At 43.4% G+C, this 27321-nt stretch overlaps 1 protein-coding gene across 8 annotated transcripts in view; it reads left to right on the plus strand.

Moving 5' to 3' along the window:
• Positions 1-27321, plus strand: part of septin12 (septin 12) — a 429590-nt gene that overhangs the window by 264497 nt on the left and 137772 nt on the right. For 6 of the 8 annotated variants that reach the window (XM_070901064.1, XM_070901066.1, XM_070901070.1 and 3 more), the window contains one exon: positions 23865-24047. In XM_070901064.1, coding sequence (XP_070757165.1) covers positions 23865-24047 — 183 coding nt within the window. Of the gene's footprint in view, positions 1-6908; positions 7070-12272; positions 12298-23864; positions 24048-27321 lie in introns of those variants that run through there. The other 2 variants (XM_070901069.1, XM_070901065.1) reach the window with 2 other exon arrangements.

The following is a 27321-nucleotide window of genomic DNA, read 5'->3' on the forward strand; positions in this document are numbered from 1 at the left end:
ACAGGCGTCTGTCCAGCATCACCCCCCCCCACCCCCTGCCCATACTGCACTTTTTTGACTGACAGGTGACAAGCCCTGCCCCCGGTCAAGTTCTGCCCCTCCTCCCGGCCGAATCACCCCATCCACGTGGTGCCAGAAGCAGGACCTGAGGCTCTGACTCTCTTTTTCCCCCCCCCCCCCCCACCCGGCCGACCTGGGCCCGATGGTGGTGGGAGGATGCCAATGGTGGGCTGCTGCTCCTCTGCGAGCCTGCTTCTCCGGCCGACTGGGCCTCCTGCTGAGCTGCGAGCCCCGCGGGGCAGCGGGGGGCGGCAGGAGTTGGAGGGCCTTGGGACTGAGAGGGTGCGTGGGGGGGAAGATAGAGAGAGAGGGGCTTGGGGTAGGGTGGGGGGGTGAAAGAGAGTGAGAGAGACGGGGGGGGTGGGGTGGATGAGAGAGGCTGAGGGGGGGGAAATGAGAGAGGCTCTGGGGGGGGGAATGAGAGAGGCTGAGGGGGGGAAATGAGAGAGGCTGGGGGAGGGAGAGAGAGGCTGGGAGAGGGGGAGAGAGAGAGAGAGAGGCGGGGCGGGGGGGAGAGAGAGAGAGAGAGAAGCGGGGGGGGGAAGAGAGAGAGTCTGGGCTGGGAGGGGAAGAGAGGCTGGGTGGAAAGAGAGTGAGTCTGGGGGGGGGGGGTGGAGAGAAAGGCCATGAGGGGAGGGGGGAGAGGGTTGGGAAAGAGGGAGACACAGGTGGGGCGGGGGTGGGGGGGAATCGGAGGGGAGAGAGGGAACTCGGGGAAGATGGATTACGTTCTTCCAACTCCCTACAAGGAACATCGTTGGAGTGGATGATATCCAGAAGTCACGACACTGTCACTATTCATTTCATACCCAATAAACCTGTTAACAATCCGTACACAATGCTTCATCTATGGGGGGGTGGTGAGGGATGTAGTTGGATTGGGGTACGGGACTTTGACTGGCCCTTGCTGTCTTCTGGGGAGCTCTGTCCTCTATCGCTTCAGGAAGTCGAAGTGGATCGAGATACTATTTGCAAAGTTAGTGAGACCTTGGGATGGGCGGATCCAGTGACACATTCCTGTGAAACTTCAGGGTGTGGCTTATCCTCCAAGGGGACCAATCAGAAATAAAGGGCGGGGTCTGTTGGCCATTTTTGCAGTACAAATAAGCCCGTCCTATAAATAACAGAATTCAGAGTGAATTAGGAGGAGCAAATGTAATCAACAGTAACGAGATGCATTTATATAGCGCCTTTAACATAGTAACATCCCAAAGACTTCACGGGAGTGATCATCAAACAAAATTTGATGCCGAGCCACATAAGGAGATGTCAGGATAGGTGAGTAGGTGCTCCTGAATTTCAGAGGTGAATTTCAAGGACTGCGCGAGGGTTGTAACAAAACATCTGGTGCATTAAAATCGACGGATTACAACTCCTGTATCTATAATTTATTAAACCAAAGGTGCAGATATAATTTAAAAACCAAGTCAATACTCAAATTTGAAGAGATTTCTTCTCCTCAAAACTTTAAAACTAAATCGAAGCAGATGGCAGTCAACTTAAATTGTTTGCAACTGGCAGCGTCATTGGAAGATTCCAGTTGACATGCTACAGTACTAAATAAACTAAAATAAATATGAATTCAAAATAATTTTTGCAAGTCTCCATTCCGAGCATAGTCACATGCAATGTAGAAATCCATATTTGCATTTCCCACGTGAATCAGCCTCAGAAGGCGTCGGCCATTTACGACTGATGAGAAGTTTCTTCACTGAGTTGTGAATCTTTGGAATTCTCTACCCCAGAGGGCTGTGGATGCTCAGTCATTGGATATATTGAAGACCGAGATCAATAGACTTTTGGATACTAAGGGAAGCAAGGGATTATGGGGATATTGCGGGAAGGTGGAGTTGAGATGGATCATCAGCCACGCTCTTAGTGAATGGCGGAGCAGGCTCGGAGGGCCAAATGGCCTACTCCTCCTATTTCTTATGTTCTTATCATGTGCGACAGTGCAAGTACTGTTCATCTAAAATTCATCGATTTCTGATCCGTGGGTAGATCAGATTGAGCCTGTGACCTACGAGAGGAAGCCGAGGTCAGCCTGGTCATTAAGATAGCAGCCTATTGCTTAGCCATTGACTTCTGTGCTGTTGTGTTTCTTCAGCCAAGTGGAAAATAGATGATCCAGGCTGAGCTGAACAACAGAAAGAGCCATTTGGCCTAATCCCACAAATACACCTCCATTAGCAGGTCAAATTGAGCAGCCTGCTCCTGGCTCAATGCAGTCAAAGCGGTAATAAAACCATTGAAAGAGACACCGATGAAAGGTAATTTCACTGATGTTGATTTGAGTTGTACCTCACTGGCATCAGACCTGTCCAGAAGTTGAGTCATTCAAATGCCAGACAATGAACAATATGCTTTGATCTAATATGAAGACAATGATGCTGGTATATCCAGCAAGCTTTTAATAGAGCAACTGCATGAAATGGCATTTGATTAATTGGGAGGCATGAACATTTAGCCGAAATTTCTTTCTCTAATTTTCTCCCATCCCCTCCCTAAATGCATTGATTGTTGCTGGCACATGGTTTGGTGCTTTCAGTACTCCACACAGGTGGGCAGTCTTCTTGTGTGAGCCCAGACCGTGAGTTTTGGCTGATGATTCAACCATGGAGATGAGGGAATTTCATCACAGCTGACCCTGATCTCAGCTGATGTCAACATACCCCCATTTTCCAATCAAATTCACAGGTATTTAGCTTGACTGCTGCTCTGACGAAAGCTGCATCAGCAGTGTGAACTTCCTGCATATGATACTATGTACGTCATTCAGAAAGTAGCATCTCTATAATTACAGCGCAGGCAGCGGTGATTAGTAATGTTTCAGTAATCATACTACTTTAACAAGCTCTATTTGTGGTTTTAGTTCCACATTTCATCTGTAAGCCGCTGCTTTTCACAACAACTTAAAAATGTTAATTAGCTTTGAATCGACTTCATTATTCACCTTCCTTTCAATAGACCGTGAGCTCTTTTTCAAAATGGACTTCCTGGGGACTGTGTTGCTCAGCCTGTAAACACTGGTTTACAACCCCAATAACTTAAAAGTGCACATCAAAGGTTTCTCGAGGCTTAAGGATTGATGTGGACTCCTTCAGTGGCTCATTCTTATGTCCTTAGCTGTACAGATCAGCAAGGTTGTAGGGTCAATACTTGCTCCATGCTGACTTCACTGAGCTTGGCGAGGATAATAAAAGTACCCTCTCTGTCCTGGGCTAGGGAAGGGGGAAATATTATCCAGAGATTGATGTCCGGGGACTCTAGCTAGAAAGTGCCCAAGTGTGAACATCAGGTGAGGATATTATGGTCTTTGCTCTAATACCTCACTTTACAATATTCAAGCACATTGGCTTACACATGAAGAATGTCAACATTAGGAAAGTTCTGAAGGGCTTTTCCCAATTGTGATAGCATTACCCAGCATCAATCATTGCTCTGTGGGTATAAGGGGAGAGAATTAAAAATAAATGACGGAATTTTTTTTTTTCTAGTGTGCGGTCAAAATCTATGCTGGGGGTTGGAGGCCGAAACTTGCGAAAAGCGGTGTGGGGCAAGGGGTATGATCTCTCTCCCATTTTCCCTGCTCAACCACCCCTATATTGCCCAATTTCAGGCAATGCTCAAAAATCCAGGCCAATTTTTTCAGTTGCGTGTGTAAGAAAAAGAAAGACTTGCATTTATATAGCGCTTACATGACCTCAAGATGTCCCAAAGCGCTTCACAGCCAATGAAGTACATTTTGAAGTGTAGTCCCTATTGTGATGTAGGTGGGGGGTGAGAGATTGCTTCAACAAACACACATTTTGAAATTGCTTTGTTCATAATGCCACTCCCACATGGTTCACAGTCTGCAGTGCACTAGTAAACTGTATGGTTCTTGTATTGGACTGCACAGTCACCTAAGAACTCATGCTATAAGAGTGGGAGCAAGTCTTCCTCAATCCCGAGGGACTGCCTATGATGCGTAATGTAAAGATTTAATAACCAATCTGTAGCTGATTACAAAGTAACTTCTAGAAACAGTACATTTGCATTACATCAGCCCTGGGGTAAGAATTGTTTAAAAAAAACATAAAAGGTTACAACACAAAGTATTAATCAGTTACCTAGTCATGACAGGTTCTAGCAAGGATGTATGGGTGTGGAGACAGTAAATAGGAAATAAGTCAGCTGTAATTTAAATAACGTGGGGTTTTTATGAAATTATCATCACCTGGGTGTGGGAAATAAGCAAAAGACTGAAGTGCTAAAAAAATGACACAACATGTTGTCATTACTAAATGTTAATGTCACAGCATCTCATTAAATGCTGTGACCTTAATATACAGTCTAGTCCTGATAAATCACTTATTTTTTGTGCTAAAAAGGTGAAGTTATCCAATAATTTTAATGAAGGTGGGAATTTAATGCTAAAGAAATAAATTGCAAATTTGAATTAAGAGGAATAGACTACAGTATCAATCATGTTTTTGATTAACCAGTTCAAAACTTGCAATGCATAAACTTAATTTAATACACGATGCTGTTCAAGTAACTGACTTTCAGGAACAGTTACTAGAGGCTACATGTCATCACTCGAAAGATTGTGAACAGCTGAAAAAAGCTGGGACTTCATTTCTAATTTGAATTACTCGCTAATATCTGTACTAAATTGTAGGCACTGATCCGTACCAGGAGTAGGATGCCTTTTGCACAAATGGCTCGGCTTATAGTGCTGTAACATAGTCATCTGTTTTGATTCTTAGTGCAGTTAACACTTCATGTACTCAAACTGAGGGATTGTTATACCGTTGGAGGTGCCGTCTTTCAGATGAGATGTTAAACCGAGGTCCCACCTGCTCTCTCAGGTGGACGGCACTATTTCGAAGAAGAGCAGGGGAGTTCTCCTTGCTGTCCTGACCAATATTTGCCCCTCATCTAAGATCACTAAAACAGATTATCTGCTCATTACCATATCGCTTTTTGTGGAACCTTGCTATGCGCAAATTGACGGCTGCGTTTCCTACATTACAACAGTGACTACACTTCAAAAGTACTTCATTGGCTGTAAAGCGCTTTGGGACATTCTAAAGGCAGTATATTAATGCAAGCCTTTCTTTCATACTGAAAAGTTTGGTGTGCGCAGCTTTAGATGGCAATGCTGGCACAATGGTGAAATGCTGTATCATTCTATGCGTATCAGCTGCAAATGTAAACACAGGCTAAAGTGATGCTACTTGATAAAAGTGAAAGAGAGACATGCATCATGTTGAAATAGGCATCTGTGCTGCATAGAAAGCGAAGTCAATTAATTTTTTTCCATTTATTGTCCCTTTAAGAAAAATAACAGAAAAATATAAATTATTTACATAGACAAAAAAAATTTAGAATTAAAATAAGTAGTGGAAAGGAAGGCAGGGCAAAAAAAAGTAAGGGGACTAAAATGTTCTATTTTGAGTTCAAAATTGTTTTTCAAAGATTGTTTTAGTTGCATAAGGTTATTAAAGTAATCAAACTAGGGGTGGAAATTCGGTGCTGCCTGCATTGAGGCGGTGACACCACCTGGCCGCTAACTTTAGTGCCGGGCGTGTCTACTGCCTAAAAGTACAAAATTCAGTTTTCCCCAAAGAGGAGAGTAGAGCGCTAAGCCTCGGGCGCCAATGGAGTGGTAGTGCAGGAGGCCTGCTCAATTTTCCGCTGCTGGAATGCCGGCAGCCTGGCACCTGAAGACGAGAAAAAAAAGTTAGTGAAAATTTCAATGACCTTCACCTATAACTTCCTCACTGCTGCCATAAATAAATAGAAGTTAAATAAATTACATTTTACAACTTATCTTGGTCTCCGGACGATACCGCCCCGGGATCACCGATGTACCGACTGCTTTCCCTGTCGGGAACAGTGCCTGCTGGTAAAGTAGGCGATCCGATTCAATTTTGCTCCCGCTGCACCAATTAAACGCTCGATGACATCACTACGTGGGAGGCGCTAGCGTGTGCAACGCTACCTCTTAGCACCACCCCCATCGCTCCATTGAAGTTTTCAGGAGGCAAGGACAGCGCGCCAGTAGGTGCTTAGCGGCCCGTTAGTGCCCCTCTCCGGCTCTAACAGGTGACGGTAAACCACCGAATTTCGGCCCCTACTCTTTGCAGCTAAGTACCTTTGCAGCAATATCGGTGTTTGTAGCAACATCACACAGTACAAACTGCAAATTTACACACACATGTCCAGACCAGCATTACATGGATTCCTGCAGTCTCGGGGTTCCATCTAACTCCCCATGTTCATATAGATGATGTAGAGGACACAGAAACAGGAATAGACAGTTTGGCACGTCAAGTCTGCTCTGCCATTTTTATTGGCTCCATTTTAATTCTAATTCACTATGGTTTTACCATATCCCTTAATACCCTTGCTTGTCCAGGTAAGGTATCTGTCTTCCTTTTAAATACCTCCATCGACTTTGTATATATGCCCTTCTGGCACAGTGAAGTCCACATTCTCACTGCCTTTGTGCAACAAAGTTTTGCTTTTAATTGGCTCAGTTCAATTTCTAGGATAATGTCCCCATGTTCTAGATTTTCCTACTAAAAAATGGAGCTATTTCTGCACTGCACCAGAGTGAAAAATAATTTTGCCGAAACTTCGGTCTTTTTTGGGGTGTTATTTCAGACTAAAAAAAAGGCCATTAATTGGAAATAACGGCAAAAGGCGGCAATGTGGAATTTGGGGCACATTGTGCCTTGGAGTACTCACAAACTTGCTTCATTTTCACTTTAAAGCCACGTTTTCTATTCTGTACTAGATGTTGTCATCTAGAGTGTATGAGATCAACAGGAAAAAGAGACTCATACCAGAGGAAGTGCATCATCATTTTAATATTGAGTACTTGTGGCGACAGATACACGCCCCGTACATCAAAACTGCTGTGTCTAATATTCTGCAGCCTGCAGCAGTCAAGGCACTAGCAGATATCAGAAAGGAAGAAGGCATTCACCAGACCTTGGATAATCTGGGTGAAGATACGGTAATGTGTCAACTATTTAATGCTGTTTCATCAGAACACTGTATTAGATAGTCAGTTACTGCAGTCTGTAGCAGTTTGGTGTCACCATTGAACAGAGAGACTTTTCTGGCTGGGTGCCTGTGGAGAAGTGGGTTGCAGTGTGCACACTAGAAACGTGCGCCTAGCAAGTTCATCTTTTGTGTTCCTTATACTTGCACTAGAATTTGATGTAATGTTCCATTCTTCCAAAATGGACAATTGCCGAGATTATGTTTCTTATTAAATGGAAAGGAATGAGCTGGTTTCAGCGTTTTACAGAACAAAATACTAATCTGTTGATGTGATTTTAAAGGTTAGCACCACAAATCATAAAGTTGCATTGTTTGTGTTGGTAAGGGAACAGAAACAAACTCTTTGGTGACATAACAATCAGTAAACAGAATTAAAGTCATTCAAACTTAAGCAGATGTGAATAGATGAATGATTGTCAAAGCTATCAAAGTATTTTATACTTGGTCCATTCAGCGACCAGTGTAATGTTCAGTTACACGCTGCAACATACACAACTGCTTTTTTCTTTCGTAGAAGTGGTACTGATGTAAAATGTGACAATGCCACTTCCTGTCGCTAACTTTCGTCTGCGTACCCAAGTCCCGTTTCCCCCATCACTCATCGTGCTCACTGACCTACATTGGCCTCCAGTCTGGCAACGCCTCGATTTTAAAATTCTTAACCTTCTTAAAATTCAAATCCCTCCATGGCCTCGCCCCTCCCTATCTCAGTAACCTCCTCCAGCCCTACAACACTCCCTGACCTCTGCACTCCTCCAATTCTGGCCTCTTGCTCTTCCCTGATTTTCATCGCTCCACCATTGGCGGCCGTACCTTCAGCTGCCTAGGTCTTAAGCTCTGGAATTCCTTTCCTAAACCTCTCTGCAATTCTATCTCTCTCCTTTTTAAAACACTCCTTAAAACCTACTTCTTTGCCTAAGCTTTTGATCATCTATCTCCTTGTGCGACTCAGTGTCAAATTTTATTTGATATCATTCCTATAAAAGCACCTTGAAATGTTTTACTACATTAAAGGTGCAAGTTACTGTTGTTGAGGTGATATGGGATGAATAATTATTTTATAGTCGCAGTCTAATCCACCTGATACAAGTTAACCCCTGGCAACCTTTACGCAAATGTTTTTGAAAGTCTAATTTCTGACTGAGTAATGGTCATTATTTTATTATGTAAAGCCTGGTGATGTATAACTTCTTGATCCATCACATGCATTACATAGAAACATAGAAAATAGGAGCAGTAGTAGGCCATTCGGCCCTTCGAGCCTGCACCGCCATTCAATATGATCATGGTTGATCCTCTATCTCAAAATCATATTCCCGTTTTCTCCCCATACCCCTTGATGCCTTTTGTGTCTAGAAATCTGTCTATCTCCTTAAATATATTCAGTGACTTGGCCTCCACAGCCTTCTGTGGCAGAGAATTCCACAGGTTCACCACCCTCTGAGTGAAGAAATTTCTCCTCATCTCAGTTCTAAATTTCCTACCCCGTATCCTGAGACTGTGATGCTTTGTTCTAGACTTCCCAGCCAGGGGAAACATCCTCCCCACATCCAGTCTGTCAAGCCTCGTCAGTATTATATATGTTTCAATGAGATCCCCTCTCATTCTTCTAAACCCTTGTGAATACAGGCCTAGTCTACCCAATCTCTCCTCATATGACAGTCCTGCCATCCCAGGAATCAATCTGATAAACCCTTGTTGCACTTCCTCTATGGCAAGTATATCCTTTCTTGGGTAAGGAGACCAAAACCGCACATTTAAGCAAGGGTAGTTGTTATACCAAAGTTGCATTGCTTATTGCCACTCTTATTCAAGTAGATTCTAATAACATAAGAAATAGGAGCAGGAATAGGCCATACAGCCCCTTGGGCCTGCTCTGCCATTCAATAAGATCATGGCTGAACTTCGACATCAACTCCACTTTTCTGACCTATCTCCATATCCCTTGATTTCCTTAGTGCCTGAAATTCTATCGATCTCAGTCTTGAATTTACTCAATTACTGAGCATCCACTGTCCTCTGGGGTAGAGAATTCCAAAGATTCGCAACCCTCTGAGCGAAGAAATGTCTCCTCATCTCAGTCCTAAATGGCCGACACCTTATCCTGAGACTATGACCCCTAGTTCTAGACTCTCCAGGCAGGCGAAACGGTCTCTCAGCATTTACTCAGTCAAGCGCTCTAATACTAGAAATGAACAGTCGACCTCTGACCCCAGTCAGACCAGACTCTAGTTTCTAGCTTCACTCACACTCTATTGGACCACTGGCTCCTGTCTCATCTCGAACAGCATTCCACTGCCTGGCCTCAGAGTTACGGCCATAGGCTCAATACCTTGTCCACCATTGCTATCTAGGTCAGTTTGGCAGCATGTTATCTGGTCCTGTACAGCAGGAAGATGCACCCTCACCACACACCAACCCATTTCCAGCCATCCCTCTCTTACATTTTAATCCTTTCTTTTGTGATTACATCCTTTTCATCTCTCCATCCATCTTTAATCCACTTATTCGTCCGATTTGTCATCACCAAGAGATTAAAACCGAGCAAGACTGGGTGCAGATTAATTTTTATTTATTTATTTAAAACGCCCCTGAAGGCATTTGTGATCGGTCACAGGTTTATTTGGCAGCATAGCTGATGATCTGACAGTTCAATTTTACATTTGAGTTACAGTTCTCATTAAAATGCTGTCCTTTTAATTATGTTAGATCAATGTGACCAATAGCTGGCGGCTGGATCTACAGCTGGGAGATGGTATTGTGCACACAGGAACAAGTGTTAGACCGTTCAGCCCCTCAAGCATGTTCCACCATTTAATTGGATCATGGCTGATCTGTATCTCAACTGCATTTACTCACCTTGCTTCCATATCTCTTAATACCCTTAACTAACAAAAATATATCTATCTTAGTTTTGACATTTTCAATTGGCCCCCAGCCTCAACAGCTTTTTTTGGGATGGGGGTGGGGGGGTGTCGGGTTGGGGGGGGGGGAGAGAGTTCCAGATTTTCACCACCCTTTGTGTGAAGTGCTTCCTGACATCATCCCTGAAAGGCCTAGCTCTAATTTTAAGGTTATGCCCCCTTGTCGACTCCCCCACCAGAGGAAATACTTTCTCTCTATCGAAGGTAAAATTGCTGCCAGGTTGTAGACTGGAGGCTTTCAGTTGGGAATTCGGCCTAACATTCGGATGTGAGCTTTTGTTGGTTTAAGGTATTCTCCAGGCTCCGCGTTCAAACTTGGGAAATAATTGGAAGCTCTATGTTAGATGCTGATCCGAAGTATTTGGGGTGTCTGCAAGCTCAAAATAGGCTCTTCAAACTCAAGCCTCTGACCACAGCAGCATAAAGCAAGTGTACCATTAGCTATGCTTGGAATAACCACCCTTCACGGTATATACTCGAAATTATTTAACGCATTTCTATACGTGAGCGTGATTTGTATTCATATGAAAGATGAAAGTGTCTACAGATTACAACAAATATTTGCTAGTTTAGCACCAACAGGCTGCTTTGGAAAGTAATGGATTAAAATTCGCCTCAAAGCACTTGGCCCAAAATCTAGTAAAATTGGAAAGAGCCTGGAGGTGAGAAATGAGGTTTGGCCATTTGAAATGACAGATATAGGTCCTGATAGGACAGCTGAAAAATTCATTTTTTTTCTGTTGCAAAACTGTGGTTCAGGACTGGAGGGGGTTCTATGCCCACAGCCAAGTGCCCAACAAATCAACACCTGATCTATTTTAAGCTTCGATACTCGTGAAGTTCTGAGGCCAACTCCAGAGTCTTTCATTGCATTGATTATTCCAGCGAAATTGCATTGATGTTGTGAAAATAGTTATAGATGAAAATGGCGAAACAGAATTAATATTTTTTGGGTTATTGTATTGAGCATGTTACAAGTGACTTTCCCCACAGATCAGTATTGCGTTTGATCAGGTTTCTGGTGTTAGTCCAATGATACATGCACTGGTTTCAGCTGCCTAGCTCATGCACTATAATAGCTATTACTGGGCTTGGGCTAATCTTGTGCAGGGTCTCGAGCAACCCCTTCAGCGTCATATGAATCTTTAAAGAGTGTATCTGCTAGGTCCTAACTTTCAATGATATTCTGTCCCTGTATTGTATCCGGGTAAGAAGAATTCCTTCCTGCTGCCTTTAATACGTTGGCGGAAAATCGGCCTGTAACTGAGCTGCAATATTTAGATCTGTTGGTAAATCACGCAATATAAATGACCCACGTGTTGTGCATGTTACACCAGAACTGTGTCTGGGAAAGTGGCACCACTTGTATCGCTGACTCGTGCTTTTGAAGGTTAATGCTGCTTGTTGCCCATCTTCCACTGAGCCTCTGCTCTGTCTACTTACATCCATTATCTTTTAAGCAGGCAGTAAATGGATTAGTGAAATGTAAAAAAAAAAAAGAATTAAAGCAAAATAAATCCAAAAAAGCAAATTATTTAGACACATTTCTAAAGCCATTGGGGTATTTATCGCGCTCACTCCTGGACGATAAACTGGCGAAGCAGTCCGACTACCCGCCTAATATTTCGACAATAAGTAAAAGTGGAAATTTGGTCAAATGTGTTCGTCTGTTTCATAATGTAGCTTTGACAGATGTTTTTTCAGGCAAAACCAAGACTGAGCTTAAGCAGAATAGGTAGAAAGATTTTGCCAAGAATCTTTGTTAAATTGCGGCCGACTGCCTTGTGAGATTTTGGTCTGAAGAGAAGCTGGACTAAAAGCTGAATGAGCTTACAGGCTCTGTCCCCCGTTTGCCAGATGCTTGAGTTTTGTTTTGAATGAGACTCAAGCCAGACTGTTTCAAGTGAACGCGTTCAAACAATGAAGGCAAAAGGAACCTGTAAGAAAGGGGACTGAAAAATCTCAGTAGGCAATCACGGCCTGAAGTGGCCTTTATTACTATTCTGGTCATGTGTGTGATGCAGGCAGCAACCAGGGGAGGCTCTGCAGACTGCAAGGCAGGAAGCTGTTCTTGTGCTCATCATTTGCAAGACTTTGCTCAGTGCTGGAATAATTATTTGCGACTTCCACAGGCTGCAGATACAAACACAAGCAAGCCCGGCCAAACAAAATCATCAGTTCTACCAGATTAATTGAACAACTTCAATTGGGGGTGGGAGGGGAGAGAAAAAACAAATCTGTTGTATGAGGAAAGGTAAGTCCAACGAAGAGCTTTGTGATCCTCCCATAATAGACTGAGTCTTTTCTTTGATTGTTCTACATGGTAATGTGACATTTCAGCATCTAGGGGATATGCAGGAAAAAAACCTGACTCACTTAAAATGCTGCAGTATTTGTGTGTAATCTGATAGTCATGCTCACACAAGCCATTTTGTGTGTTGTAAGAGTATCACAGAATTGTGCTAATCTAGATAAAATGAATAGTAATTTAACCCACTGTGTAGGGCTAGGTATTGTTCAGCAGTCAGCGATGAAGGAAGCTGGGCCTTGTGCTGCCTGAGTCTCACTCACTGTATATCGCCTTTGCCTCTGCGTTTTTATCCTATTTATTAATTGCTGGGCTCCAGTTTGATATTACGTCTGTACGAGGTCTATGCCAGTATGTTCACAGCCTGCGTGAAACAGAGAGGTCAAGCCTAGAGAGCTCTGGTTAGGGAACAGATGGTAAGGAGGTGTGGGGCTAGGACTGTAGCAGAAGATTGCAGATGGGGTTTGGTTTCAACTCTTGCTGCTTTCTTTGTATGTTATTTGCTTGTGTGTGTGTTTTATAAAGTCCTTTGTCATACGTAGAAGATTAATTCATCTCTACCTTTTTTTTTAAATATGATCTGACATAATTAAGATTTTAATTTTCACAACTTTTTAAAGAAAGAATGACTTATATTTATATAGCGCTTTTCACGACTGCCGGGCATCACAAAGCGCTTTACAGCCAATGAAGTACTTTTGGAGTGTAGTCACTGTTGTAATGTGGGAAACACAGCAGGCAATTTGCGCACAGCAAGCTCTCACAAACAGCAATGTGGTAATGACCAGATAATCTGTTTTTGTTATGTTGATTGAGGGATAAATATTGGCCAGGACACTCGGGCTAACTCCCTGCTTTTCTTTGAAATAGCGCCATGGGATTTTTTACATCTATCTGAGAGGGCAGATGGGCCTCGGTTTAACGTCTCGAACGAAAAACGGCAATGCAGCGCTCCCTCAGCACTGCACTGGAGGGTCAGCCTAGATTTATGTGCTCAAGTTCCTGGAGTGGGACATGAACCTACAACCTTCTGACTCAGAGGCGGGTGTGCTACCCACTGAACCACAGCTGACTCTTTAGAACTCCACTTTTGCCCTATTGTGATGCCATTTCTTGCAATCTGCATACAGTGATAATGGCAATTTGCATTTTCCCAGGGATTGCTCCCAGATGATTCAAGATGGTGCCTATTGCAGTCGTGAGCATGTGAGAATTGTCTGCATGTAGTCATTTACAGTGGCCTGTTTAACTTGGTGCCAGGAATGATTCCCATGAGCTCACTTCAGCTACCCATGTGGTCAACACGTTTACGCTGCTGTGTACTGAGGGCAATTGAAATCCTACTGTTTGGTACTGGGAAAGCAGAGGTCTGATGGAGTCTCATGACCTCTGAGTTATTGGTCTCCCACATTTACTTCCCAATCTGCAGCCAGTCAATTTGTAAGCCAGTTTGCAAAGGGGCATCCTGCACTTTGCATGTCTGCAATTTATCATTACTGTGCATGTACTTTTTTATTTATTTATTTGTCACGGGATGTGGACATCACTGGCATGGCCAACATTTATTGCCCATTCCTAATTGCCTTCGAGATGATGGTGGTGAACCGCCTAATATAACCGAGTGGCTTGCTGGGCCATTGCAGAGGGCAGTTAAGAGTCAGCCACATTGCTGTGGGTCTGGAGTCACATATAGGCCAGACCAGGTAAGGACGGCAGATTTCCTTCCCTTAAGGACATTAGTGAACCAGATGGGTTTTTAAGACTATCCGGTAGTTTCATGGTCACCATTACTGATACTAGCTTTTTATTCCTGTTTTTTAAATATTAATTGAAATTAAATCCCCCAGCTGCCGTGGTGAAGGAATGTGCGTCTCTCTATCAAGATGTTGGATTTTATGTCGTGGTGTAGGCCACAAAACCTGCACACTCCGCATTTACAGAGTAGGTCGAGATGCCGCAGATTCTGAGGCAGCTCAATGTAGGTCTCTTGACTTCAGTGAGTTTTTGGAAGTGAGGTCCTTTATATTATAGTATCCCATTGGCGGCAGGAATGCTCCTGCATGACTGCCATTGATGGGACTCTTCTCAATGTAACAAGCACCTGGAGTATCAGATCAGGCTCCTGCTTATGTCAGGTTTTTGTAACCGTAGTCTTTCTGTGGGTGGGCCAAAAACTCCATTTACATTGTGGGATAGATCCTGCATCGCCAACAGCAAGATTTCAAAAAAACAACTGCAGTGGTGACTTTCATTTCCCACTGAGGACTATTCCCGGGAGCCGGGCTTAATCTTGGTCTGTACAGGCCAACACGATGGAAACAATGCTGCCCATATAGGTGTGCAGAGTGTCCCATCTGCCCTCAGCCAGAACGTAAATAGCAGGCAGGTCAGCAGTACAAGGGCAGGCCCTACTCGAGGTGGTTCTCTGTCCCTTGTTTGCCTTCTAGCAATGCTAAAGATGTTGTGACTGCCACCAGTGGTAGTACTTGTAAGGTCACCATGGACTCATAAGAACATAAGAAATAGGAGCAGGAGTAGGCCATTTGGGCCCCCCCAAGCCTGCTCCGCCATTCAGTATCATGGCTGATCTGATCATGGGCTCAGCTCCACTTCCCTGCCTGCTCCCCATAACTCTTCACTCCCTTATCGCTCAAAAATCTGTCTATCTCCATCTTAAATATATTCAATGACCCAGCCTCCTCGGCTCTCTGAGGCAAAGAATTCCATAGGTTTACAGCGCTCTGAGAAGAAATTCGTCCTCATCTCAGTTTTAAATGGGCAACCCCTTATTCTAAAACTATGCCCCCTCGTACTAGATTCTCCCATGAGTGGAAGCATTCTTTCTGCATCTACCTTGACGAGTCTCCTCATTATCTTACATGTCTCAATAAGATCAGCTCTCATTCTTCTGATCTCCATTGAGTACAGGCCCAGCCTGCTCAACCTTTCTTCATAAGTCAATCCCTTCATCTCAGGAATCAACCAAGTGAACCTTCTCTGAGCTGCCTCCAATGAAAGTATATCCCTCCTTAAATAAGGAGACCAAAACTGTCTGCAGTACTCCAGGTGTAGCACAGAAGGAGGCCATTTGGCCCATCGTGCCTGTGCCAACTCTTGGAAAGAGCTATCCAATTAGCCCCACTCACCCTGCTCTTTCCCCACAGCCCTGCAATTTTTTTCCCCCTTTCGAAGCATATATCCAATTCACTTTTGAAAATTACTACTGAATCTGCTTCCACCACCCTTTCAGCCAGTGCGTTCCAGATCATAACTCGCTGTCCTTTATTTTTTTTTAAATTCTCCTCGACTTCACCCAACACCACCCCCCCCCCCCATCTTGATTCTTTTGCCAATTATCTTAAAATGCAACATTACAGTGCTAACCACTACCATGTGTGTATGTAGCCATGGGTGTGAGCTTTCATGCCAGAATTGACTGCAGGGTTACACTGCCAGATCAACTTTGGATCAGTTTTGCTCCAGTATAAAATTCAGAGTATAATTGGGCAATAGGAAAGACTTGATAATCTAATGTAATTTCAGATTGTAGCTATGGTATAATTTAATCAACATAACCGAAACCACGTCACTCATTAAAATATGATCAATAATTCTCGAGTCCATAATCAATGATTTTATTTTTTTCTAATAATGGTGATGATGGGGCAGTAGTGTTTTCCTGATCACTGCACCATCACACTGTTTTTTGTAGTGCCTGTCTTCTCTTACTGCAGGATATGTGTCCTTCAGACACATGTTTACATGGGAGGGGAATTTTACGCATTTCTGTCAAATTTACTTTATCATTTGTAATGTATTTGCTTCATGGGTTCTTTGCTTAAGAATACATAGCAACACATTGCTATTAAGAACTAGTTGGTTTATTAGCAACGATTTAGCAATCATACTACACATTACCAGTTCATCCACGAGGCTCACAACCACCTGCCTCATCGTGGATCCCTTGAACCCAGTAGGCTGGAGTTTTATTGAGTCTGTGAACATCACCTGACTGGCTAAGCCACTCCCATCTCAACAGCTCAACAACTTTTTCTTTATTCCTTCCTGGGATGTGGGCGTCGCTGGCAAGGCCAGCATTTATTGACCATCCCTAATTGCCCTTGAGAAGGTGCTGGTGAGCCACCTTCCTGAACAGCTGGAGTCCGTGTGGTGAAGGCACTCCCACAGTGCTGTTAGAGAGGGCTCAACAGCTCAACAAACCTGTGAGCATACTCACAGGTGCATACATTACACCATTGGGTCAGATATACTCTCTGACCCATCTTCCATCAGAATTTTCTCTCTCCTCCATTAAGACAACAAAATTAATATTTTACTTAGGAACTTTGAAAATTGCCCATTTTACAATTGACTGCTGCCAATAAGCCTTTACTACAGGCCAATGGGATATTGAAGTCACCAGGATCTGTATCAAAAACTTGCTTTGCAGTAGTATAATCAATATAGTGTGAATGCATTTTAAATTTACTACATGTGGTTGTATTTTCATCATACTATCATAAATTGGACTTGGCCCGGAACACACACTTTCCCCACAACTAGCCAATTGCTAAAACCTAGTTGAAATTGGCCTTAAACTCTTCTCCCCATGGCTAAAAACAGTATCTTTACACCTCAGTAACAAGCGATCTACAAATCTCTCCTCTGCTGCGGAAACCTCAATCTACATTTCATAGATCAACTTCTTGAAACACCTCCCTCGCTTGCCTCCTCTCCGTAACCCTCCGCAGCCTGCAGTTAATCCAGAATCCTGTGTGGCCAGGATTCCAAGCCTCACACGCCCATTATCACTTGCCCAGTGAGAGACTGAAAATGAAACGGTGGAAACTGGGTGGACTGATTTGGTTTTATTCTGTGAGAACCAGTGGATGTGGTATATTTGGACTTTCAAAAGGCTTTTGACAAGGTCCCACACAAGAGATTGATGTGTACAATTAAAGCACATGGTATTGGGGGTAATGTACTGACATGGATAGAGAACTGGTTGGCAGACAGGAAGCAGAGAGTTGGGATAAACGATCCTTTTCGGAATGGTAGGCAGTGACTAGTGGACTGCCGCAGGGCTCAGTGCTGGGACCCCAGCTCTTTACAATATACATTAATGATTTGGATGAAGGAATTGAGTGTAATATCTCCAAGTTTGCAGATGACACTAAACTGGGTGGTGGTGTGAGCCGTGAGGAGGATGCTAAGAGGCTGCAGGGTGATTTGGACAGGTTGGGTGAGTGGGCAAATGCATGGCAGATGCAGTATAATGTGGATAAATGTGAGGTTATCCATTTTGGGGGCAAAAACACGAAGGCAGAATATTATCTGAATGGCAACAGATTAGGAAAAGGGGAAGTGCAACGAGACCTGGGGTCATGGTTCATCAGTCATTGAAAGTTGGTATGCAGGTACAGCAGGTGGTAAAGAAGGCAAATGGTATGTTGGCCTTCATAGCTAGGGGATTTGAGTATAGGAGCAGGGAGGTCTTACTCCAGTTGTTCAGGGCCTTGGTGAGGCCTCACCTGGAATATTGTTCAGTTTTGGTCTCCTAGTCTGAGGAAGGACGTTCTTGCTATTGAGGGAGTGCAGCGAAGGTTCACCAGACTGATTCTAAGGATGGCTGGACTGACATACGAGGAGAGACTGGAGCAACTAGGCCTTTATATACTGGAGTTTAGAAGGATGACAGGGGATCTCATCGAAACGTATAAGATTTTGATGGGACTGGACAGGTTAGATGCGGGTAGAATGTTCCCGATGTTGGGGAAGTCCAGAACCAGGGGACACAGTCTTAGGATAAGGGGTAGGCCATTTAGGACTGAGATGAGGAGAAACTTCTTCACTCAGAGAGTTGTTAATCTGTGGAATTCCCTGCCGCAGAGAGTTGTTGATGCCAGTTCATTGGATATATTCAAGAGGGTGTTAGATATGGCCCTTACGGCTAAAGGGATCAAGGGGTATGGAGAGAAAGCAGGAAAGGGGTACTGCGGGAATGATCAGCCATGATCTTATTGAATGGTGGTGCAGACTCCAAGGGCCGAATGGCCTACTCCTGCACCAATTTTCTATGTTTCTATGTTTGCTTCAGTTAACCAGTGAGACCAAGAATAAGAGTGAAAGCAGACTCCTAGTGCCAATGATTGGCCTTGCTCCGTGTTATCTGCTCCATGCGGCCCATTACAGTATTTGCTTTGTTGTTCTTTGGTACCAGTAACATCCAAAGCTATTATCCAATCATGGTCAGAGATAGAAAATTTAGGTTACAGCTTCAATTTTTTTTTTGTAAGTTGGCTTGTATCTGGGGTGTTTTACAGTGCATACAGTATCTGATTAACAAAGCAACTACTTCCAGAGTGCCTGTGTCATTATTGGCTAGTTGTTATGGATGTCTAATTAGTATGCAACTGAGCTAGCAAGTAGAAGCAGGAAGTCTTTTTTCCGAGATTAGGATAAGACTTACTTCCTTAAATTTTTAAGTGTAAATTGTTCCAGTACTTCTCATCAATGAGGAGTGCGGTTTGATGTTGCAATGTCAAGTCTCGAATATCAAACACCTGTATTGAAATCAAGAAATGTAAAGAAGAATGCGAGGCTTCCATAGCAGCAGTTTGGTGCTCTGTTGCAACCCCACCCAGTAGAATCAACAGCAACAGGTTTTTGGGGCTCACACGAGGCATTGGGATTTAGGGTGAGGACTACAATAAGGCAACATGAGATTCTCTCGGTGGAATTTTGCTGAGAAACTGTTTGAGAGAAGTGCGTCCTCTGGGTTTTGAAAGTATAGCAGCTTACCTCTGTTGTGCGTTGTGGAAAGGAGAGTTAAAGCTCATGAAAAATCCCAGGATCGCAGCAAAATTGAGACTTTTTTTTTCTCATGCGGAAATCTAATACAACCTAGTTGTCATATTTGATCCTGAAATGAGCTTCTGGGCACACATCCGTGGCATAACTAAAACCGCCTATTTCTACCTCCGTAACATTGCCCGCCTCCGCCCCTGCCTCAGCTCATCTGCTGGTGAAACCCTCATCCATGCCTTTGTTACCTCTAGGCTAGACTGCTCCAATGCACTCCTGTCTGGCCTCCCACAGTCTACTCTCTGTAAACATGAGGTCATCCAAAACTTGGCAGCCCATGTCCTAACTTGCACCAAGTCCCACTCACCCATCACCCCTGTGCTCACTGACCGACATTGGCTCCCGGTTAATGCCTCGATTTTGAAATCCTCATCCTTGTTTACAAATTCCTCCATGGCCTCGCCCCTCCCTGTCTCTGTAATCTCCTTCAGCCTCACAACCCCCCCCCCCCTGCCCCCCGAGATATCTGCGCTCCTCAAATTCTGCCACTTGTGCATCCCTGATTATAACTGCTCAATCATCGGTGGCTGTGCCTTCAGCTGCCTGGGTTCTAATCTCTGGAACTCCCTAAATCTCTCCGCCTCACTACCTCTCTTTCCTTCTTTTAGACGCTCCTTAAAACCTACCTCTTTGACCAAGCTTTTGATCATCTGCCGTAATTTCTTATGTGGCTCAATGTAAAATTTATTCGTTTTTGTCTTGTAACACTCCTGTGAAGCGCCTTGGGACGTTTTACTATGTTAAAGGTGCTATATAAATACAAGTTGTTGTTGTAAGATTTAGGGAGCTACTGTTCTGACGCTTACTGTGCGCTTCCTCAATATCCTGTATCTGGATCAGGCTTTGGATGGAATCTTGCAGAGATGGGTCAGGTTGGTGCATATTCTCACACTCCGATGAGTCTAATAGATGTCTTGTGCCATCGCCTTCAATAAAAAAGTCTTGAAGAGCACAGACTGGGTGGGGACAGTGCCAAATTTGAAGGCCAGATTTCACTTAGTTCCTGCTCAGAGCTGTGCAAGTGGAGGGAGAAGGAAGGGAAATGCAGGGGAAAGATTGATACCGGTGGTGCCGGCCCATGCAAGGCTCCTCTCTCTCGCCTCCAATCGTGCCCCCACCATGCCTCCATGCATGCCCTCCATGACCAGCAAGCTGCTGTCGGGCACCAGCGGCATTTTATTCCGGGCCTCACGAGCTGGCTTTGGGCAGGGGGCACAGCTGCATTACCCACTTCCTGCCCGTTTCTTGCAGAAGTCAGAAGATATCCATTGATGGCTCCACATCCCTCTACTCACTGAAAAGAAGGATCAATATTGTCTGAAAGGCACCCGTAGTCAGGGTCTGTAGCTATGGAGATACTGAAACCCAATGCTGGTAAAGGCCAAATGGGCCTACCAGTAACAGCTCTTGTGTACACTGCCTCATATAAATGTCCCAATCCTTTGTAATTGCAGTTGTGAAAAGGTACATACTGGCCTATTTCAGTTGCAGAGACTAAATGGGTTCAGTGTGTGGTGCAATGGAATGGAGAATGTTACCGCTTTAATTTTAGCCTCTTAATACACACCTGCTTCTGTGAGGCTTCAGTCGTCTGCTGGAGCCAAGTTCAAATTCCAGATAGTCAATCACATTTTGCAATTTCTTTCCAGCACAGTGCTGAGGGAGTGCTGCACTGTCAGTGGTGCCATCTTTCAGATGACACGATAAACCGAGGCCCCGTCTGCCCCCTCAGGTGGATGTAAAAGATCCCACGGCACTATTTGGAAGAAGAGCAGTGGAGGCCCAAGCTCAATATTTATCCCTCAACCATAAAAAACATTATCTGGTCATGATCACATTGCTGTGTGCACAATGGCTGCCACGGTTCCTACATTACAACAGTGACTACACTTCAAAAGTACCTCATTGGCTGTAAAGCGCTTTGTGACATCCTGAGATCATGAAAGGCGCTATATAAATGCAAGTCTTTTTATTTTCCTGCTTCCATGGTAATCGGTGGCTTTATTCATCGATGATCATCATTGGGCAATTCTTGCACTCCCAATTGCAGTGATAGATGTTCATGTCTGATTTGTTCACTGGCACTTTAACTCCGATTCTGATTTTAAACAGTGCTAATGAATGGAGCTCAGCACTCGCCGACTCCAGGACCAGCTGTTACAGTAAACAGCTGACGACGTCCATCACTGGTGAGCAGTCCGAGAGCCAGCACACTGGCACTTTAAAACATGCTGCTTCTGAAAGTTAACGTGGAAGTGAGTCAAGACAGAGATTGAGGACATTGTGTTGTCAGGTGAAAATCGCAGGCTATGTTGTATTGGGACCAATCATTTGTCCTACTCCTTGGTTCCGGAGTAATCATGGGAGCGGGCAAGGCCTGGGAGCAAGTTGCACACTATATTGGTGGGGAGTGTGGAGCCAGGGAGACCAGGATGGGAGAAAAGACTCACTAAGGTCATCTAACCTTTAAATGCAAATCAAATGTTGGAAAATGATACAGAATGATAGGATATAAATGTTCTCAATTGTTGCACAAAGGTAGTTAAGAGAATAGAGAGATGATGCTGAGCAGATGTATTATGAGTAAAATGATGAATAATTGTAGGTTGAGTGTACAGTGAGTGCAATTAAGAGTATTCCTGACCAGTCTCAGTGTAAAGGTACCAGAGTAGCTAATTATAAATAATAATAATACTGATTATTCTTTTCTCTACAATTCTTTTTTTTTTGGGGGGGGGGAGGGGGGAGTGGGTGGTGGAGGGAAGCTTTAAATAAGTTAACTATTCCTCTATCTCAAAAAGCAAAAATGTGTCACTACACCATTGTATAAAAACTCATTTAAAACTATAAATAAATGTGAGCTAGACAAGCGGTTAAAGTGCAGCTCTCTCTGATGTATATTGTTTAAATTCCAGAGACTTCACAAAATCTCGGCTGACACTCCAGTGCAGTACTGAGAGTGTGTTGCACTGTCTGAGGTGCCATCTTTCAGAGGAGACATTAAACCAAGGCCTCGTCGGCCCTCTCAGGTGGCTGTTAAAGATCCCATGGCACTATTTGAAGAAGAGCAGGGGAGTTCTCCCCGGTGTCCTGGCCAATATTTCATCATCATAGGCAGTCCCTCGAATTTGAGGAAGACTTGCTTCCACTCTAAAAATGACTTCTTATGTGACTGAACAGTCCAATACGGGAATTACAGTCTCTGTCACAGGTGGGACAGACAGTTGTTAAAGGAAAGGGTGAGTGGGACTAGTTTGCCGCACGCTCCTTCCGCTGCCTGCAATGCTCTCAGTGATGAGACTCGAGGTGCTCAGCACCCTCCCAGATGCACTTCCTCCACTTAGGGTGGTCTTTGGCCAGGGACTCCCAGGTGTTGGTGGGGATGTTGCATTTTATCAAGGAGGCTTTGAGGGTGTCCTTGAAACGTTTCCTCTGCCCACCTTGGGCTCGCTTGCCGTGTAGGAGTTCCGAGTAGAGCGCTTGCTTTGGGAGTCTTGTGTCAGGCATGCGAACAATGTGGCCCGCCCAACAGAGCTGGTCGAATCTGGTCAGTGCTTCGATGCTGGGGATGTTTATCAATATTTATCCCTCAACCGCCATCACTAATGCAGATTATCTGGTATTGTCACCGCTGTTGGTGCGACCTTGCTTTGTGCAAATTGGCTGCTGCTTTTCCTACATTACCACACTTCAAAAGTAGTTCATTGACTGTAAAGAATTTGGGATGTCCTGAGGCTGTGAAAGACATGATATAAATGCAAGTTATTTTTTCTCCTTGTTTTGCTTGTATTAATCCAGGGTTTATCCTTACACACGGCTGAGAGGATTCCATGGTACTTAGTCCACTGGGGCCCTGTGGGTTAGAGAACTAGTAATGAACAATAAATGGATTCACATTTGTAAAAGGGAAAATGAAACTCTATGTTCTGTATATTGTTTGTACAGACTGTGAAATGATGCAACTAATTGAGACTTTAGACATGACTGGGCAAGCTTCCATGAAAAATGATTGTATTTTTTAAAACCTGTGCTCTTATCACATTTTCCTAGATAGTATATACATCTGTGTTGGTGTAACCAGTACATAAGATTTTTTAAGTCAACTATTTCTCTTAATGCTAAAACTATGAAACCTCTGTGACTGTCTTCAGCTGGTGTCCGAGCAGATCTTCTTTTGCACCAATAGAGCAACTGATCAAAGGCAGAATTACTCCTCATCCTTTCTTCCCCGCCCCACCCCCCCCCCACCCCTCGACCATGTACATATATATTACATATTTAAAAACTTAAACCACAAGTTATAAATGACGAGATGGCAGGAGCTGTAACATAATTGCAGATTCAGCAGCAATAACCTCCTTGAGCTTCGCACTCACTTGTGGTTTATAGGCATCATCTGAATCTTTGGAACACAGCCTTGTCGTCATGCTGATGTATTCAGTACTGTATACGGGAACACTGTAGTATAATTGATATTTTACATTTTTTTTCATGGAAAATGAGTACGCTAATGGATGTGGAGGGGGGAGGGCGGGGGTTGTTGAGTACTTTGTAATCTACATGCCTCATGCCCACTGCGTTGTTGGCAACAAAGGGGAAGTTTTTGCTTTCATCTAATTGCTGAATGCTTTCACTCTTTTGTTTGACAGGATTAGAGCTGAAAGCGAATATGGCGGAGAGAACACAGGAGACCGGACTTGTTTGTTCGGCGGACTTTAAGAAGGATGTCACAGGAAGAGATCTCTTTGGATATGTGGGCATTGAAGCAGTTCTGGATCAGATGAGACGTAAAGCCATGAAGACGGGATTTGAGTTCAACATCATGGTCGTAGGTAATTATAACTGTGGGAGATAGAAGGGAGCAGGCTGTCTAAAGCAGCATTTATCTCACTGACTGACATGGAAACTGTGCAGTGTCCAGTTTCCGTTATTTAATGTGGTTTATAGTGTAACCTTAATATGAAAGTCAAGAGTTATTCTTTCCAATAGAGGAAATATAAATTGTAAAAGTGTCAGTAACTCAAACAATCGTTTATACTGTGACTTAATTATGGACAGGGATTGCTGTAAATACTTAGCCTCCAACTTTTTGAGCCTTAATTTAAAGACGGTTCCGCCGAACGTATATTCCTTTGTGAATCTCCATTCTCTCCATATTCCTATTTTGTCTCTCTTTTTGCTAAAACCTACAATAGTTTTCCAGCCAAACCTGTGTATCATAAACTTATTTAGTAAATACATTTTGGTTGGAATACTTGTATATTTACAAATAATGGCAGTATTTAAGGAGTCGCTGACCATTTTTCTCTTATAATTGCTGCAGTTACACTTAACTTGGAGAAAGAACAGAAATGTATCCTGTTGGCAGCGGGTGGGGTTTCATTCAACGCCACTCTCTCACAGCACGATATTTTACGGCTTTTCAAATAAGGTGACAGTGACAGATTTTGCACCTTCTCCAGTACCTCTCTCATTTTTATAATATGGCGACCAGAACTATTCATAGTGCCCCAAGTGTGGTCTAACCAAGGTTCTATACAACAAAGCTTCTCTGCTTTAGACTATTTCGATTCTTGCTCCAGTCGATAGACTGAAGACGTTAAATTGGATGGAAGACTAGGGGAGCAATCATCTCTCTCTCTCATCTTTTTCTCTTCATAATCAAACCTGTCAACTGCGATGTGGTGGGTGCTGGTATGGCTCAGGCCAGGAGCCCAATACAGAATATAGATAACATACTTGTAAAGGTTGGAAATCATCTTTTAGCACCATTGCACTCCGGTAGCCTGAAAGCAGTGAGCTTATTTATAGTGGCTTTGACTCTGGAGCAATTGAGGAAGATTGGGTGGCAAGACGTTACAAAGTATTTGGCTCGTTTCTGTGCTGCATTCAGCCCAACAGGTCTATGCCGGTGTTTATGCTCCACCCAAGCCTTCTCCTACTCTCTTCATCTAACCCCATCAGCATACCCTTCTAGTTCTTTAGCCCTCATATGCTTATCCAGCTTCCACTTAAATGCATCTATGCTAGTCACCTCAACTACTCCTTGTGATATTGAGTTCCACATTCGAAACATTCTCTGGATAAAGAAGTTTCTCCTGAATTCCCTATTGGCTTTATTAGTGACTATCTTATATTTATAGCCCCTAGTTCTGGTCTCCCCCACAAGTGGAAACATTTTCTCAATGTCTATCCTTTCATTATCTTAAAGATCTCCAGCAGGCCACCCCTCAGTCTTCTCTTTTCTAGAGAATAGAGTCCCAGCCTGTTCAATCTTTCCTGATAGGTATAACCTCTCAGTTCTAGTATCATTCGAGTAAATCTTGTTTGTACCTTCTCTTGTGACTCTTTTTTTTATAATAAGAGCTGTTTAACATAGCTTCTCTGCTTTTCAATTCTATCCCTCTAGAAATGAACCCTCGTGCTGTGTTTGCTTTTTTATGGCCTTACTAACCTGCAAAAGCTGCATTAGTTAGGGTGGACAAGTCTCCTTTTCCATTTGTCCAATCTATCCAGCTCATCCCAGTTGTGCTGCTGCAAGGCAATTGCTGTTGCGGTGATGCATGCAGAGGAGAGAGCATCTGACTGGCATAAGTGCTGCCTCAGTTCTGCCAATTTTATCCCATGCCAGAACATATTTCCATTTGGAGTCAATGGCATTTATGATGCTGCGGCAAGTGAGAAATTTAGAGCAGTATTGATTTTGATGGTTTACACTGCCGCACTTTGTAAATAGTCTTGTTACTATTGGAACTATTGTTTGCCTTTTAATAGGATTCAAAATAAAAACCTTAGCAGTTAACGGTTTCTACTCCTGATGGTAAAACCTGGGAGCAGATGTACCTTGGTCCATATACTTGTTGCATTGGTGGTAATATTATGCAGGTTTCAAGTAACCAAATTGATATTCATGTCAACTAGCATTGCAGTGTCACCAGTTTATACATCTCTCCCAACTTTTTATTTCCATTGAAGTCAAGATCTATCTCAAAGATTCCAAAAAGCATTATGATCTTACAGAAATGCCTGCATACTAATTGTCACTGTAGTGTAGGTCCTAGTTCGTGTCTTAAGTACTCTATTTCCTATTCTAGTGCTTCTACAAGGTGCTCCCCAGTGGCTGCCACATGGGAGGCGGCAGGCTCGAAGGGCTGAATGGCCTACTTCTGCACGTATTTTTTACGTACTTAAGATCTTCTACCTCAAGTCCGCCAACATTTATAGTGAAATTGTAAGCGTGGGTATAAAGAATGATTTTGCTATATACAACGAATATCATAAATTTTCCCACCAAAGTAGATGTAATTCACCACACTAATTTTTTGGCGATTCTTTTATGGTTTAATAACATTTGTGGACGTGATGTAGTGACATACATTGCTGTACTGGACACTGAAAAGTTTCTGCAACACCTCGTGTGACAATTATATCGGTTTTGTTTTTGTCATTGTAGTTTTTCCATGTCTGCAGTTACTGTTAATAATACATTTCTTAACAATCCATCTTTTGGATGAGACATTAAACCAAGGCCCCGTCTACCCTCTCAGGTGAACGTAAAAGAAGAGCAGGGGAGTTCTCCCCAATGTCCTGGCCAATGTTTATCCCTCAATCAACAGCACTAAAAAAACAGATTATCTGGTCATTATCACGTTGCTGTTTGTTGGAGCTTGCTGTGCTCAGATTGGTTGCCGCGTTCCCTCCATTTCAACAGTGACTGCACTTCAAAAGTACTTCCTAAGATTAAAATAAGAATTATGCCATTCCGGCCCCTCGAGCCTGCTCCACCATTCAATGAGATCATGGCTGTAAAGTGCTTTGGGACATCGTTGTGAAAGGTGCTATATAAATGGTAGTCTGTCTTTCTTGTACATTTAGTGCCTGCTATTAATAGGACCTTTTTTGAAATCACTTTTAGGTAATTGTATGTTAAATTATATTTACAATTGTTGATACTGAGTTCGATACATTTTCAGCAATTCCCAAAACAAACCCCAACTTTCAAAATCTGGTATGGTCTGCAAAACGTCTAATAAAAATGTCTAAAATATTCCATCACATCCCACATGGCAACCAGAAATCCTGTTTACTAAAGGAAGTCATTTAAAG

This window comes from Pristiophorus japonicus, chromosome 15, assembly GCF_044704955.1.
Source record: "Pristiophorus japonicus isolate sPriJap1 chromosome 15, sPriJap1.hap1, whole genome shotgun sequence".
Taxonomy (NCBI): Eukaryota; Metazoa; Chordata; class Chondrichthyes; family Pristiophoridae; genus Pristiophorus; species Pristiophorus japonicus.